The following is a 13,812-nucleotide window of genomic DNA, read 5'->3' as shown; positions in this document are numbered from 1 at the left end:
TGCCGTATCGCATAAAAATGACCTGGCCATGAAAGGGGGAGGGGTAAAACTTCCAGTGATCAAGTGGTTAATTTGATGGCCATGATTCCGCCTTTTGTTTATATTGAGTGGTGTAGGTCTTCACTTTCCTGGCTGGACAGGTGAAGACTTGCATCATTGATATAAATAAAGCCTCACAACCACAGCCGCCAGTTGTAGTAGGTATGTATCTGTGCAGGGGGAAGGGTGGGTTATGTTGGGTCAGGAGAAGGGGGGGGAGGGGGTAAAAAGGGTAAGTGATCTTTGTTTTAAAATGCACTTATCCATTAAGCCTCGGAATACACTATGACGCGATGAGCTCAGAGGTGCCGGGTTACAGTCCAATGTTAGAAATGTTCTCCATCCATCGTTACATCTTTAGATGGAGCCAAACAATCCTGCGTATTTATGGCCCTTGTAGAGGTTTATCTGAGGATCTCCTGCGAAGCCCCTTTTATCCGACCCCTTGCCTGCCAGAATCGGTAGCCTGAAACCCCAGATCAGCGGGCGAGAGCTCTGAATAATCTCCCAACTACGCCAGAGATACACAGGGACAGCTGTGCATATACCATGGGTCTGGGCCTGGGATAAAGAGGGCCAACCAGACAGGTGGTTAAGTGAAATCAAGCCCAGGATGGATGGATGGAGAGCCAGGAACACTGGGAGAAGGTCTAGAAGCGCAGATTAAATTTAGACTTACAGCGATTTATTGGGCATTTATTGCTTGTTCTAGAGGTTTAGAGGCTAAACAATTATGTAGCATCAACGAGAAACAGAAAAATAGAGAAATGATTAAATAAAACATCTAAACCCATGATTTACCAGTATGTAATCTATTGCAGCCTACTGGTCCTTAGATGCGGTGGCTGCATTTCTTTTCATTTTTGAGGCCCTATTCACATTTGATTTGAAATCAAGGGGCAGGAATCGCACACGATTCTGCCTGCATTTCCAAATCGCTTGGCAATCACTCACATTCGGGTGCCATAAAAACTTGAGGCCCCCATTCACATTTTGCATGGCGAGAACTCGTGCTCAGCTATTTTGTGTAAGTGATTTTTACGCGGTTCTGCATGCCCCCCCCCCTCCCCCCCAGAGGACAGCCCATTCACCTCAGTGGGCTTCCCTATGCGCGTTTGTCACCCCTCAAAACTCACCTTTTAAAAGGAGCAGGGCCTTCTTTTGAGGGGTGACAAGCACGCATAGGGAAGCCCACTGAGGTGAATGGGCTGCCCTCTGGGGGGGCATGCAGAACCGTGTAAAAATCACTTACACAAAATAGCTGAGCACGAGTTCTCGCTATGTAAAGTGTGAATGGGGGCCTCAAGCTTTTATTTCCTGTATTTTAACCTGGCGATCCTGCATACTTTATATCCTAGGGTGACAAAGTTCGCTCTATCTATTAAAAAACAAAAAGCACAGTTATCAACCTTGGACTACAAACACCTCCTCATCTCCAATTCTCCATAACATAAAGGAAGTGGGTCCTATAGTCCGCAGAGAGAGCAGAGAACAATGTAACTGAGAGCAGTCAGAACAGGCAGAGTGTACAGTTATCAGCTCAAGATTTCTGGCAGAATAAACAGGTATTTTTGCATTTATGGAACAAATATAACAAAAGAAAAAAAAAACACCTATCATGGTAGATTTAAAAAGCCGAAAAGGGACCAAATAGGAAAAGCTCATTGTTAGGATTTTCACCATTTAATCATTACATAATATTGACCACTACCTATCAGTGAGAGCTCTGTGATCTTTGGCTTCTATGAGTGTCCTTCTTGATGCTGCAGATTCAGACTTTTTTCTTCTGAGAGTCCAATTATACCTCCAGGTATGTGTGTATATATATATATATATATATATATATATATATATATATATATATATATTGTGACACCTTGAGGTATAATTGGAGTCATGGAATAAATAGGATCTCACACACATTTCTGTATGCTTACTTATGTTTTTTTTATTATTATTACATAGATTTGATTTAATTTTTTTTTTTTTTTTTACTATCACATAGATTTGATTTGATTTTACTAGACTGCCTCCCATTTCTTGCCTGTAGGTGGAGCTGTGCCCATAGGCAGCTTTTTTGTGCCAGTTTTTGGAAATTTTTAGTTCTCCTCCAGTTTATACTTGTACAAATAAGTTTTTTTTTCTTAGGACCATTAGAGAATTCATGGGATAATCACAAATCTCTTCTGCCTTGTTTCTACATTTTGCAGGATTCCACGCCTCGCAGGGTCTTACAGAAGGCTGGCTTCCCACCCTGCTTCTCCTGCGGGATTATAACATCCCTTGTCTGTTTACAATGTACAGGTAAGTGTGCAGCAGCTGTGGGGTGTCATTTGCAGTGGTCCTGTTCTATTTAAATACCAACATAAAAAAGTTGCATGCATTTTAAATGCTTACTTTCAGTGTTTTTGCTTTTCACAAACTCTTTTTTTATGAACTTACATTTTGCCTCTGAATTTGCTAGAAAATTTGAATACTCCAAAAATAAATAAATAATAATAATAATTCCCTGGTGCTTTTGCTACACGTTTCCCTGTGTGTAAATCGACATACATCTAAACCCTACTATTCTGCAATAGGCCGGACTGCATGTAATCTGGAAGCTGTATTAACAAAACAGGGTGGGGTGAAACATTAGGAAAAAACTGATAAGAAATGCATACAAATCATTGTATAAAACATGCAGAAGCACAATAAAATAATCAGGCTGCAGATGGCCATAAGTCCAGTAGGGAATGTAAATTCAGTCCTCAATATGAGCTGCAGATATGATGGCTGGTTTCCCCTTTCCCTCAGTTCTGAGTCTGAGCTCCCAGGATGTACCTGTTTCCTCTTCTTAGACTGAAGGATGATGGGAGCTTTTATTAAAGCTGAACAGTCTTTGGCTCCTACTAATAAAATTTAATCTAGGTTCCATCTAGTGGCCAAAATTAATATTACAGGCTGAATTTCCATCCTGGAAGCAGAACAGGTCTTCCCTCTCTTGCATGTCTGTGCTGTGCCAACTCCTTCACCTCTCCCTTTATGACCCAAATAAACTTTTATATAGCTGCCGAGAGAAGAGAGAAGGGGAATGTCACTCCTCAGTGCAGGTTTGGCTCTAATTGGTGGTTCTGGGGCAACGCACAGACATCTACTGAGCTGTACATAGATGGAATAATTCATAGAAGGTGATGGGCAGAAAGACCTCCAGCTGTCTTCTGTGCTGCAGTGGTCAGACTCACAGCCAATCAAGGACTGACCTGTGTCCGCTCATATGGAGATGTTCAACCAGATTGGACAATCTCTCTGATGAGCGCTCCCCTGTGCCTAGGCACTTGACCATGTGATTGCTGCTGAAGGGGAGGATCAGAGTTCAGTCTGGCTTTGAGTGTGACCACTGAGAGCCTGGGCTTTTGGTCAGGTGGTCAGCTATGGAGGGAGCCAAGAGCAGCTTTTTCTCCATGAAGGTTTATCAGACCCATTACTCTTTGTTTATACATCCCAAGCTAGACCGATAAAGCCAACTAGAATCAAAACCTTTAAAAGGATATGTTTAAGCTGCTTATATCTTGCTTGCCCTGGTTTCCATCTTCCAAACCCTCATGGACATGCTAACAACCCCCCTTTTTTTATATAAAAACTTGTCCCTCTGTCCCTCATTCCTCTTCATGTGTCCCTCATTTTGGTCTGATCTATTTAGTTGTATATAAAATACACTTTTTATCTATCAAAAAATGTTTCCCAGTGCTAAACCTTTCATCTGATTTCTGAATTTCTGCATTTGTGAATTTCAAAAGCCAATATAAAGGAATAGTAGTGGTAAAGAAAGCACTCGTGGGTTTTAACCAATCTTGTTTTTTTGTACAATTCTCCTTTAAGGGGGTGTGACAAGGGGCGTGTCCTATGCCTGCATACGTTTGCTGATAGGTGTCCCTCATTCCCATCTCAAAAAGTTGGGAGGTATGCTAACGCTCGGAATCTTTTCTATGTTGACAGTGATCAAGAGCTGAAATACTCCCTACAGATCTTGGCTGAGTTGGAAACGAAGGTTATTGGAGCCGGGCCCTTCCCGTTCGCCTCTCAAAAACCAGAACAGGTCCAGTCCGACCCTAACAAGCCCCCCGTCACCAGCAACTCCCACTTCCTGATCTTCAAGGGGCCCACCTGGCAGGACGCAGAAACAGACATGGGAGAGCTGGAAGAAAGCTAGATCTGCGTTATACTAGACCTTCAGAACCGGCCATTCCTTTCATGTAATATGTGGATTACCACCAATAGAATCCTCGCAGACCTAGAGGGAACCTATAGTGCATAGTCAGTGAGAACACATTACCAATCATGAGGGCAAGTTACCTTTCTGATGTAACTTTCATAGTTTGCTTGCTTTCTGTTCCATATTTGTAATCGGTACACTATCCCTCTAGTGGCCCTTTGAATGCTAAGCAGTACAGACAGCATCCTTGCTGAACAGTGCTAAGATACAATCAACTAGTCACACAAAGTTGTGTTAGTTTTTGATTGGTGTGAGTCCATGGAAGAAGTCACTTCTGGAATCCTCAGGAGCTATAAGAAGCTGATAAGGGCCACCCAAATCCATCTACAACTGAAACACCACCCTTGCATGGACTGACTCTTCACCCTGATCACATTCAAACGAATATCTGAAAAAGCTATATAAAAAAAAAATTAGGTTCCCTTTGAAGAGAACCTGTTAATCAAGTATAACATTTAACAGTAAAAAAATAACTTTGCCTAAAACAGAAATCTGATAGCATAAGGTTGCCAATCCTAGGCCTCGCCAATTATCCTGATGTCCCAGGGCAGACACCAAAGCTCATCCACTCCCTATTAACGAAAGACTGGTTGGACACAGTCAATAATCCTATTCTTAAACCTGTCAAAAGACGAAACGCGTCAACAGGGAGACCCCCTAGGTCAGGCTTTGATGTCTGTGTCTCTAAACAATAAAGTTGTATTGGATGCTGTGTGCAGCTGGTCTGATATTGCCCTAGGTTGGGTAGACATGTTGGCCATGTTGCGCCACTAAGGGCCTGAGTTCCCGTGATGTGGGGATAAACTATTCTCGGTGGATCCGAGTCCTACCCACAACCATCCCCCTTTCCAATACAAGCACCTCAGTGGTCAAAAGGGTTCAGTCAATGGACAGGAAAATTTATGAATGGGCATTACAAAGTCAGAAAATTTAACCAAACAGAATCATAATGAGATTAGAAAGGCCTACTAAAAGAATTTCTTCTAAATAATGGAGACAGTAGTGGGAATATTGTGGGGTCTACTCATAGGTGGGACTTACTTTTAAAAATCTAAGGTGGCTGACTGGTCGATTTTAAAGCTGAACTATGGTGAGTGTAATGTTTCCATGGGATTGGTTGTTCTGGGGCAATGGGGACTGTTAGCACCTCATACATTTAGATAAGCAAGGAGCAGGTGTGCTGCTTATCAGAAGAGTCATCTAAAGTGGAACTAAACTGAAATATACAGAAACACCTCTACTGGGATTTTAAGGGCAACCAAACAATTTCACCTGCATAGTATTAAAGCGGGAGTCCGCCGGGACTCCGCGTTTTTTTTTTTTTTTTTTAAAAGCCAGCAGCTACAAATACTGCAGCTGCTGACTTTTAAAATAGTGACACTTACCTGTCCAGCGCGCCCGCGATGTCGGCACCCGAAGCCGATCTCTAGATCGTCTCTCGGGTGCTGCCGCCGCCATCTTGGGTATGGGAATCAGGAAATGGAGCCTTTCGGCTTCATTTCCCGGTTCCCTACTGCGCATGCGCGAGTCGCGCTGCGCAATAAGGACGGTCCCCGCTGCCTCTGGGATCTGTGTGTTTCCCAGCAGGCAGCGGGGCACTTGCGGAAAGGGGTGGGCACTTGCGGAAAGGGGCATAATCTACGCCCCTTTCCGCAGAGAGCTATCCCGGAAGTGGGTGCAGATACCTGTACTGTACAGGTATCTGCACCCCCCTCCCCCCTGAAAGGTGCCAATTGTGGCGCCGGAGGGGGGGAGGGTTCCGATGAGCGGAAGGTCCACTTTAGGGTGGACCTCCGCTTTAAGATAAAACATTTTCTTTACTACAAGTATTAAAATACATAAATCTTAATCGTAAGATAAGATCTATTTTTATAAGGCAATAATATCACCATATACAGTTGAGGACTACATCTGAAGTCAATATACACTCACCAGAGGCACGTTATTGGGTACACCTTGCTAGCGGGGCCGCTGTTAAAAATCATGGGGCCCCATACAGTCTACTTGGCGGGGCCCCCCACATAAGCCTGAACCTGAGCACCCCTCCCTCTAACCCGTGGACTGTGTACAATGGAGAAATGCAGGGTTTAATATACATATGCAAGAATCAGAAGTGTGTAATGTTCATGTTTTAGGGGTCAGGAGTGAGTAATGCATATAATGCAGGGGGTTTGGAATATGTAACATACAGGCATACCCCACTTTTAAGTACACAATGGGGTTTATTTACTAAAGCTAGAAAGTGCAAAATCAGGCTCACTTCTACATAGAAACCAATAAGCTTCCAGGTTTTATTACCAAAGCTTAATTGAACAAGCCGAGGTTAGAAGCTCATTGGTTTCTATGCAGAAGTGAGCCTGATTTTTCACTTTCCAGCTTTAGTAAATAAACCCCATTGTGTACTTAAAAGTGGGGTATGCCTGTACAGAATAAAGGGGTCAGGAGTTGGTATTGATTAGTTCAGGGGTCAGGATTGGGTAATACATATAATACAGAGGATCTGGAGTATGTAGCATACAGAGTGCAGGGGTCAGGAGGGGGTAACAGGCAAAGGTAGCAAATAGGGTAGGGTTGCCACCTGTCCAGGATTCACCCGGACAGTTCGGGTTTTGAATCATGTGTCCGGGTTTCAGTCCACTTGAAACCTGGACACAATATTAAGGCTGTAATGCACGCAGAACAATGAGGGTGAGGGGGCACTATGCAAGCCACATTACTATTCTCCTTGGAGCGCCCAAAGGTGTCCTAGGTCTTTTGCAATCCTTTACAGAATCCCCCAAATTTTTTTTTTGCTGTGCGCCACTAAAGTGTTTGGGTTTGGCTTGAAGAACAAGTGGCAACCCTAAAATAGGGGTATACAAGTGTTATCTCCCGTGTGGCATTTGATATCCCAAAATGACCCATACCATTAAAGGGGACCACTTGCAACTGTGTACAATGAATGTAGTTGCAGCCAGGTACAGGTTTTATTGGATTAAATCAGGAGGCAAATTATTGCTTCCCCACCACCTAGCAAAAACCCACTGAAAAGTGATCCACTGTGGATGACTCTTCAGTGGCCAACACAAGCATTCACTAATGCACAGCAATTATGCCCCTGAGATGTGTCACTCCAGCCATGTGGTTACTGTGGCAGCATTAATACTGTATATTAACGCAATAGAAAGTACAGCAGGGAAAAGACTTTCACTCTGGGCACGGTGAATACCCACAATATTTTAGATATGTGGGAGAGCAGTATGGCCAACTTTATGCTCAGAGCCCGGGCCCAGTCTCTACCTCCACCTAACATCCCCCGACTTCACAAGTACCTGGTCCTGCTGGCCTCTTTTATCTGGGGTCCTCATGCAGTGCTTCTCCTGGGGTGGGGGGCTTGGATCCTCTGGATCTGGGAGCGTGGGGACCGGCCAGAAGCTGAGCTCCTCTAAAACCTCTGCTCCTTCCACCTGGGCATGAAGTTGGACAGCCGGAAGCAGAAAGCAAAGTATTTAAACACTTTCGGGAGTAATCTGCAGCCATATGTCCAGACAATTACATTACACAAGTCCCGGCTGGCGTATTGATATAGAAGAGACTGGGACTTGTGTGATGTACTGTATGTAATAGTCTGGACATACGGCAGAAGATTACTCCCAAAAGTGTTTAAATAATTTGCTTTCTGCTTCCTCCCACGCACACTACATGGGACCCTAGCTCAAGATTAGTATAGTCCCTATAATGTGGGAGTCCCCCCTCTGCCTCTGGGCCCCCCTACAGGCAGGGCCCAGTACAGGAGGGCTGGTGGTCCCCCCCTATCAGCGGCCTGCTTGCTAGTACCGAGTTCTGCAAGATAACTGAAATACATCCCAGGTGATATCATTTGCTGCTCAGTGATTGCAGAATTCTAGTCTGCATCTCCCCCAAGGTAATACATAAAACCTGGCCTGTAAGTGGGGCTTGAGGACAGGAGAACCACTGCCCTATTGGATTGAGATGTGGTGACTGTGGAGGCCATTGGAGTACAGGGACCTCATTGTCCAGTGGTGAGATGATTGGAGCTTTGTGACATGGGGAATTATCCTGCTGGAAGGAGCCATCAGAAGATGGGGACACTGTAGTCATAAAGGGATGGACATGGTCAGCAACAATACTCAGGTAGGTGTTTTGGTGTTTAAATGATGCCCAATTGGTACGAAGGAGCCCAAAGTGTGGCAAGAAAATATCCCCCACACCATTACACCTCCACCAGCCCGAAACGTTGATACAAAGCAGGATGGATCCATGTTTTTATGTTGTTTACGCCAAATTCTGACCCCACCATCTGAATATCGCAGCTGAAATCGAGACTCATCAGACCAAGCAACATTTTTCCATCTTCTATTGTCCAATTTTGGTGAGCCTGTGCGAATTGTAGCCTCAGTTTCCTGTTCTTAGCTGACAAGAGTAGCACCCGGTGTCGTCTTCTGCTACTGCAGCCCACCTGCTTTAAGGTTCAATGCGTTGTGTGTTCAGAGAAAGTATTCTGCATACCTTGGTTGTAACAAGCGGTTATTTGAGTTACTGTTGTCTTTCTATCATCTCAAACCATTATGCCCATTCTTCTCTGACATCAACAAGGCATCCACACTGCCGCTCACTGGATATTTTCTCTTTTTCTGACCACTCTCTGTAAACCCGAGAGATGGTTGCGTGTGAAAATCCCAGTAGATCCGCAGTTTTTGAAATACTCAGACTAGCCCGTCTGACTCGAAAAACCATGCTGCGTTCAAAGTCACTTAAATGCCCTTTCTTCCCTATTCTGATGTCCGATTTGAACTTCAGCAAGTCATCTTTACCACGTCTAGATGCCTAAATGCCTTGAGTTGCTGCCATGTGATTGGCTGACTAGCAATGTGTGTTGCCAAGCAATTGAACATGTGCACCTAATAAAGTGGTATACCCAGACATGTTCCTGATGCTTAGCCAAAATTCTGCATATTTCACAGCTGGGCCTTAACACTGAAAGAATCCAACGCGTTTCAAATGAAATGTGTACAAAATTCTTCATCGGGGATAATTTACCACATTCTAGTAAGAAATAGTGATATTGTTAGATATTTGCAAATCAAATCATACAGAAATCAGAGATTTTCACCAAACTCAGTGTGTGTATAGCTTTCTTCCTTGAGGGTGGTGGAGACGCATGTGGTGGCTTATGAGGACGTTTGCTATGCAAATAGCTATACACGAGTTAATAAAGATTTGCCATTTACCAAACAACAATTGTTAAAAGACAGCTTTTATTTACTGGTTGTTGGAGGATAAGAAATCCATAAATATGACAAACAGTATCAGATCCTGTAAACTTGTGGAAGAAGAATGCACTAGATAGAGATGACAAATGATCGGATGGCCAAAAAAGTGGCACTTGATCGCTAAACTAATTGTTTGCCAATTGTGAAACATGTCCCTCTGTGCACAAATTAGTTGACTGTTGCATTTTGCCATATGTCCACTAGGTGGCCCCAGAAGTCTTTCTTTTCCCCAAGAACTCTAAGGTTTGAGCATAGAACCTTGCACCAATCTTAGCTCTTCTGAGCATTTTTGCAACCCCCAAAGACAGGATGCAGGCACCATTTCACCCCAAGGCAAGTGGCTAAAATGGGGGATTGAGTAGAACATTGGGCGCCACTCACATTTGTTTTTTAAAGTTTTATTGGAGAACAGTCAAGGAAGTGAGAGTTCGGGGTGCCGGCAGTGGCGGCCAGTAATGTAGGGCAGAAGAGCGCCGCCCCCCCTATCCATGTGTCTGGCCCTCTAATATACATGTGGGGTGCCGGGCGGATGGATTCCTGTGTTTTTTTATATTTTTTGAAGCACGTGATTAGAACCAGAGGCTCTAATAGGCTTAAAAAACTGGTGGGCTCGGGGTGCAGACCCGACGGACTGGGAAGGGGTGGTTGTTGGTGTGATGTGGGTGACCCAAATGACTGGGAAAGGGGGCTGTGGGTGCATTGATTGCTGCCCCCCACCCAAAACAATATACCACTAGCCGCCTCTGGGTCCCAGGTACCACAGCAGATCACTTACAGCATAGGTTGCCCAACCTTTTGAAGAGTGAGGGCCACTTAAGCAACTTGGTAACCAGTCGCGGCCCACCTGGATGATGGGTCCCGTGTAAGCTCTACTCTATAGGCTCTCCGATCTGCTCCTCCCAGATGGAAGGGAATTGATCGTATTTTAAGTAGGCGGTGTAAATGGACATCTGCCGCTCCATAGAGATGAATGGAGGGTTCGACTGCATTTGTCTGAAAAACCAACAGGCAGACCCGATCGGACCAATCGTGTGAAGGGGGCCTAAGACTGCTTTCACACTGATGCGCTGCAGCTTATCTGCATTGTGAGTGCAGCGCAGTGCACCTGTGGCTTTCCTGTGGGTTACCTGCACTTTTCCATAGAATTTTATTGTATCCTGTAGGCGCGATGCACTTTCTGAAAGTGCAGCAAAATTCCTGCATTCAGGAGTTTTGGTGCGCTTTTAGAAAACGCATCAAACCCACAGGTAATAACTGTAGTCTATGTCTCAGTGAAGGTAACCCCCAGGTGCACTGCTCTGCACATGCGGATCAGTTTGAAAGCAGCCAAGAGTAACCAGTGTACAGAACAGACATGCCAATTGCTTGACTTCAATCTTCACTTCTTCCTCAGGACTTCTGCAGCTATCTGTCCCAGGCTGTTGCTGTCCCAGGTGGGTATCACCAGCTGTTGCTCTCCCAGGTGGGTATCGCCGGCTGTTGCTGTCCCAAGCGGGTATTACCAGCTGTTGCTGTTCCAGGCGGGTATCACCAGCTGTTGCTGTCCCAGGCGGGTATCACCAGCTGTTGCTGTCCCAGGTGGAGTGCATTTGGTATCACTCACCTGTGACAGGAGCCAGCACTATACCGAAAGCATTGGCTCTGCGCTGTACTGCAGCCGCATGCTTCCTCTACTGCCGGCTCCTTTCTTACCACTGATGCTCTGGGATAACGGGTTGGGGACCCATGATCTGGGCTTGCTGACCCACCATCCCAGAGCAGGAGGTCGCGGGCCACATCAGAGGGCACCACGGGCCACAGGGGGCAACGATTGGGCACCCCTGACTAACAGACTCTCCAGATCCAGCTTCACAGTTCCAGAACCTTTAATCTAACCCGGCAACACTGTAAGCACATTTCCTAAACTCAGTGCATCCTCCAAGTGAGTCACCTGGCCAAGGCCATCTTTAATATTGATTGGACCCTGGGAAAACATTTTCTTGGACCCCCCTCCATGCAACTTCGCTCTCCACCTGCCGACACACCATTGACCGGGGTGGTGAGGGGACCCATCAATAGACAGAAAACTACTAGAGATCCTGAAACTCCTGGGATCAGTGGCAGTGCTGGGGGGAAGGGGGGGGGGGTGAGTGGTATCAGTGGCAATGATGATTTTTTTTTAGCAACTGCCAATATAAAGAGGAGTTTCAACACTGGCCACCAATGTAATGGGGGTTTACACTGACCACTAATGTAATAGGAGCATTCAGGCCGCGTACACACGCGGGGACTGTTCGCTCAACTTTGTCCGCTGAACAGTGTTTCGGCGGACAGTCCGCTTGTGTGTGGGCTTCAGCGGACAGTTTCAGCGGACAGTCTGCTGAACAAAGTTTTTCGGAAATTCCGAAAAACTGTCCGCTGAAACTTTGTTTCAGCGAACAGTCCCCTCGTGTGTAGGCTTGTTCGTCAAACTAAGTTCCGCGCATGCTCAGAAAGGATTTACACGCCGAAGTTTGCATTGCAGTGTATAGGACGTCGTTTTCTAGTCCCGTCGTACGTGCCGTTCACGTCATCGCGCACGGTTTCAGCGGACTGTTCGTTCGTCGTGTTTGGGCAAGTCCGTCCATGCTAATTTTGAGCGGACTGTCCGCTGAAACTGTTTGACGGACAAAGTTGAGCGAACAGTCCCCGCGTGTGTACGCGGCCTTACAGTAACCACCGATGTAAGGAGGGGGACCTGCGCACTGGCCACTAGTGTGAATAAAAGGATTTTACACCAAGCCCCAATGTAATGAGGAGATTTACACTGACCACCAATGTAATAGAAGCATTCATAGTAACCACCGATGTAAGGAGGGGGACCTTCGCACTGGCCACTAGTGTGAATAAAAGGATTTTACACCAAGCCCCAATGTAAGGAGGGATTTGCACTGACCACCAATGTAACTGAGACATTTAGCCTCCGTTCACATTAGTGTGTGTCAGGAACGCATGCAAAATCGCTTTCCTGACACCACAGAAATGTGCTGCCCTTTAGCAAATACACAGCAGTGCCATCAATTGTTAATGACACCCTCACACATCTGCTGACGTACGCTGTGCAACCATGTGATTTTTAAAAAGGATTTGGGACTTTCTTCTAGCACATAGAGCAGTCCATTGAAATAGTTGGGCTACCCTACACGTGACCTACATCTTTATCCACCCTGTCAGTACACCTTTGCATCCTAAAACTGCTAACCTCTGCACCCCAAACCTCCCCCAACCTCTCCACTAGAATCCCCCCCCCCAACTATACCTGCCTCCTCTGCACATCTTTGCACCCACCTTTCTTACCAGTCCTTGCTCACCTGTGCACCCAAACTGTAATTCCTTCTCTGCTTACCTCTGCACACACCACCAATTTGCTTACCTTTGCAGAACAGGCTGATGGTAGGCTGAATGGCCACAGTTGGCCACAGTTGCAGGCAGGACTTTCAAGCATGCCTCTTTATCTCCCCAGTGGGCAGCATTCAGTATAGGTGATGGTGGTTATGCCCACAGGGGGGGGGGGCATGAAATACATATGACTGCCGTCTCTATTTACATACAGTCTGTGGCTATTTACATATGAATGCTAGTTATTAACATGTAAACACAGGGTCTGCAGGTCAGTCATCACAACAATAGGGCAGAGCTGGGCAGCATTAGTACCAGCACTTCACACTGAGATATAGGGACACAGCACGGGACTAAAACTTCAAGGGAATTTAAACCGGGATAGTTGGCAAGCATGAGGTAGCTGCTTTGGGCCCCACAACAATGACAGGGCCCAGGGTAGCTGCCCCTTTTGCCCTGCCTTAAAGACGGCCCTGCACCTGGCCCTTCTGAGAGACCAGCCTTCTTCCTGGCTCTCTCCAGTAAGGGGCCTCCCCTGGGTCTCCTCCTTGGCACAGCTTCGTCCAGACTACGCAGGACAGTTTCAGGACCACTTCAAACCAGAGTTCCACAGAGTTTCCCTTTACATCAGGCTTCCTATTTACATCAGGGGCTGCAGAGTTCCCCCTTACATTGTATGGGGGAACCTTGCGGACTGTGATGTAAAGGGGAACTCTGATGTAAGGGAGTACTTTGCGGACTAAAATGTAAAGAAGAACTCTGTGGAGTCAGATGTAAGGGAGAACTTTGTTGACTGTGATGTGAAGAGGGAACTCTGGAGTCTGCTGTAAGGGGGAAACTATGTGGACTGTGATGAAAAGGGGAGCTCTTTGGACTTTTGTGTAAAGA

The 13,812-nt window shown here is 45.9% G+C and overlaps 1 protein-coding gene across 2 annotated transcripts in view; it reads left to right on the top strand.

Moving 5' to 3' along the window:
* MSS51 (MSS51 mitochondrial translational activator) overlaps nucleotides 1–5,006 on the top strand; it is a 28,408-nt gene extending 23,402 nt beyond the window's left edge. For both annotated transcript variants that reach the window (XM_077449532.1, XM_077449533.1), the window contains 2 exons: nucleotides 2,250–2,343; nucleotides 4,018–5,006. In XM_077449532.1, coding sequence (XP_077305658.1) covers nucleotides 2,250–2,343; nucleotides 4,018–4,231 — 308 coding nt within the window. In that variant the 3' untranslated portion in view covers nucleotides 4,232–5,006. The remainder of the gene's footprint in view (nucleotides 1–2,249; nucleotides 2,344–4,017) is intronic.
* Nucleotides 5,007–13,812: the final 8,806 nt, after the last annotated feature.

The sequence above is a fragment of the Lithobates pipiens genome, unplaced genomic scaffold (assembly GCF_037356315.1).
Source record: "Lithobates pipiens isolate NorthernLeopardFrog02 unplaced genomic scaffold, aLitPip1_a1.2 Scaffold_22, whole genome shotgun sequence".
Classification (NCBI taxonomy): Eukaryota; Metazoa; Chordata; class Amphibia; order Anura; family Ranidae; genus Lithobates; species Lithobates pipiens.
This window is presented reverse-complemented; position numbering and strand designations above follow the sequence as displayed.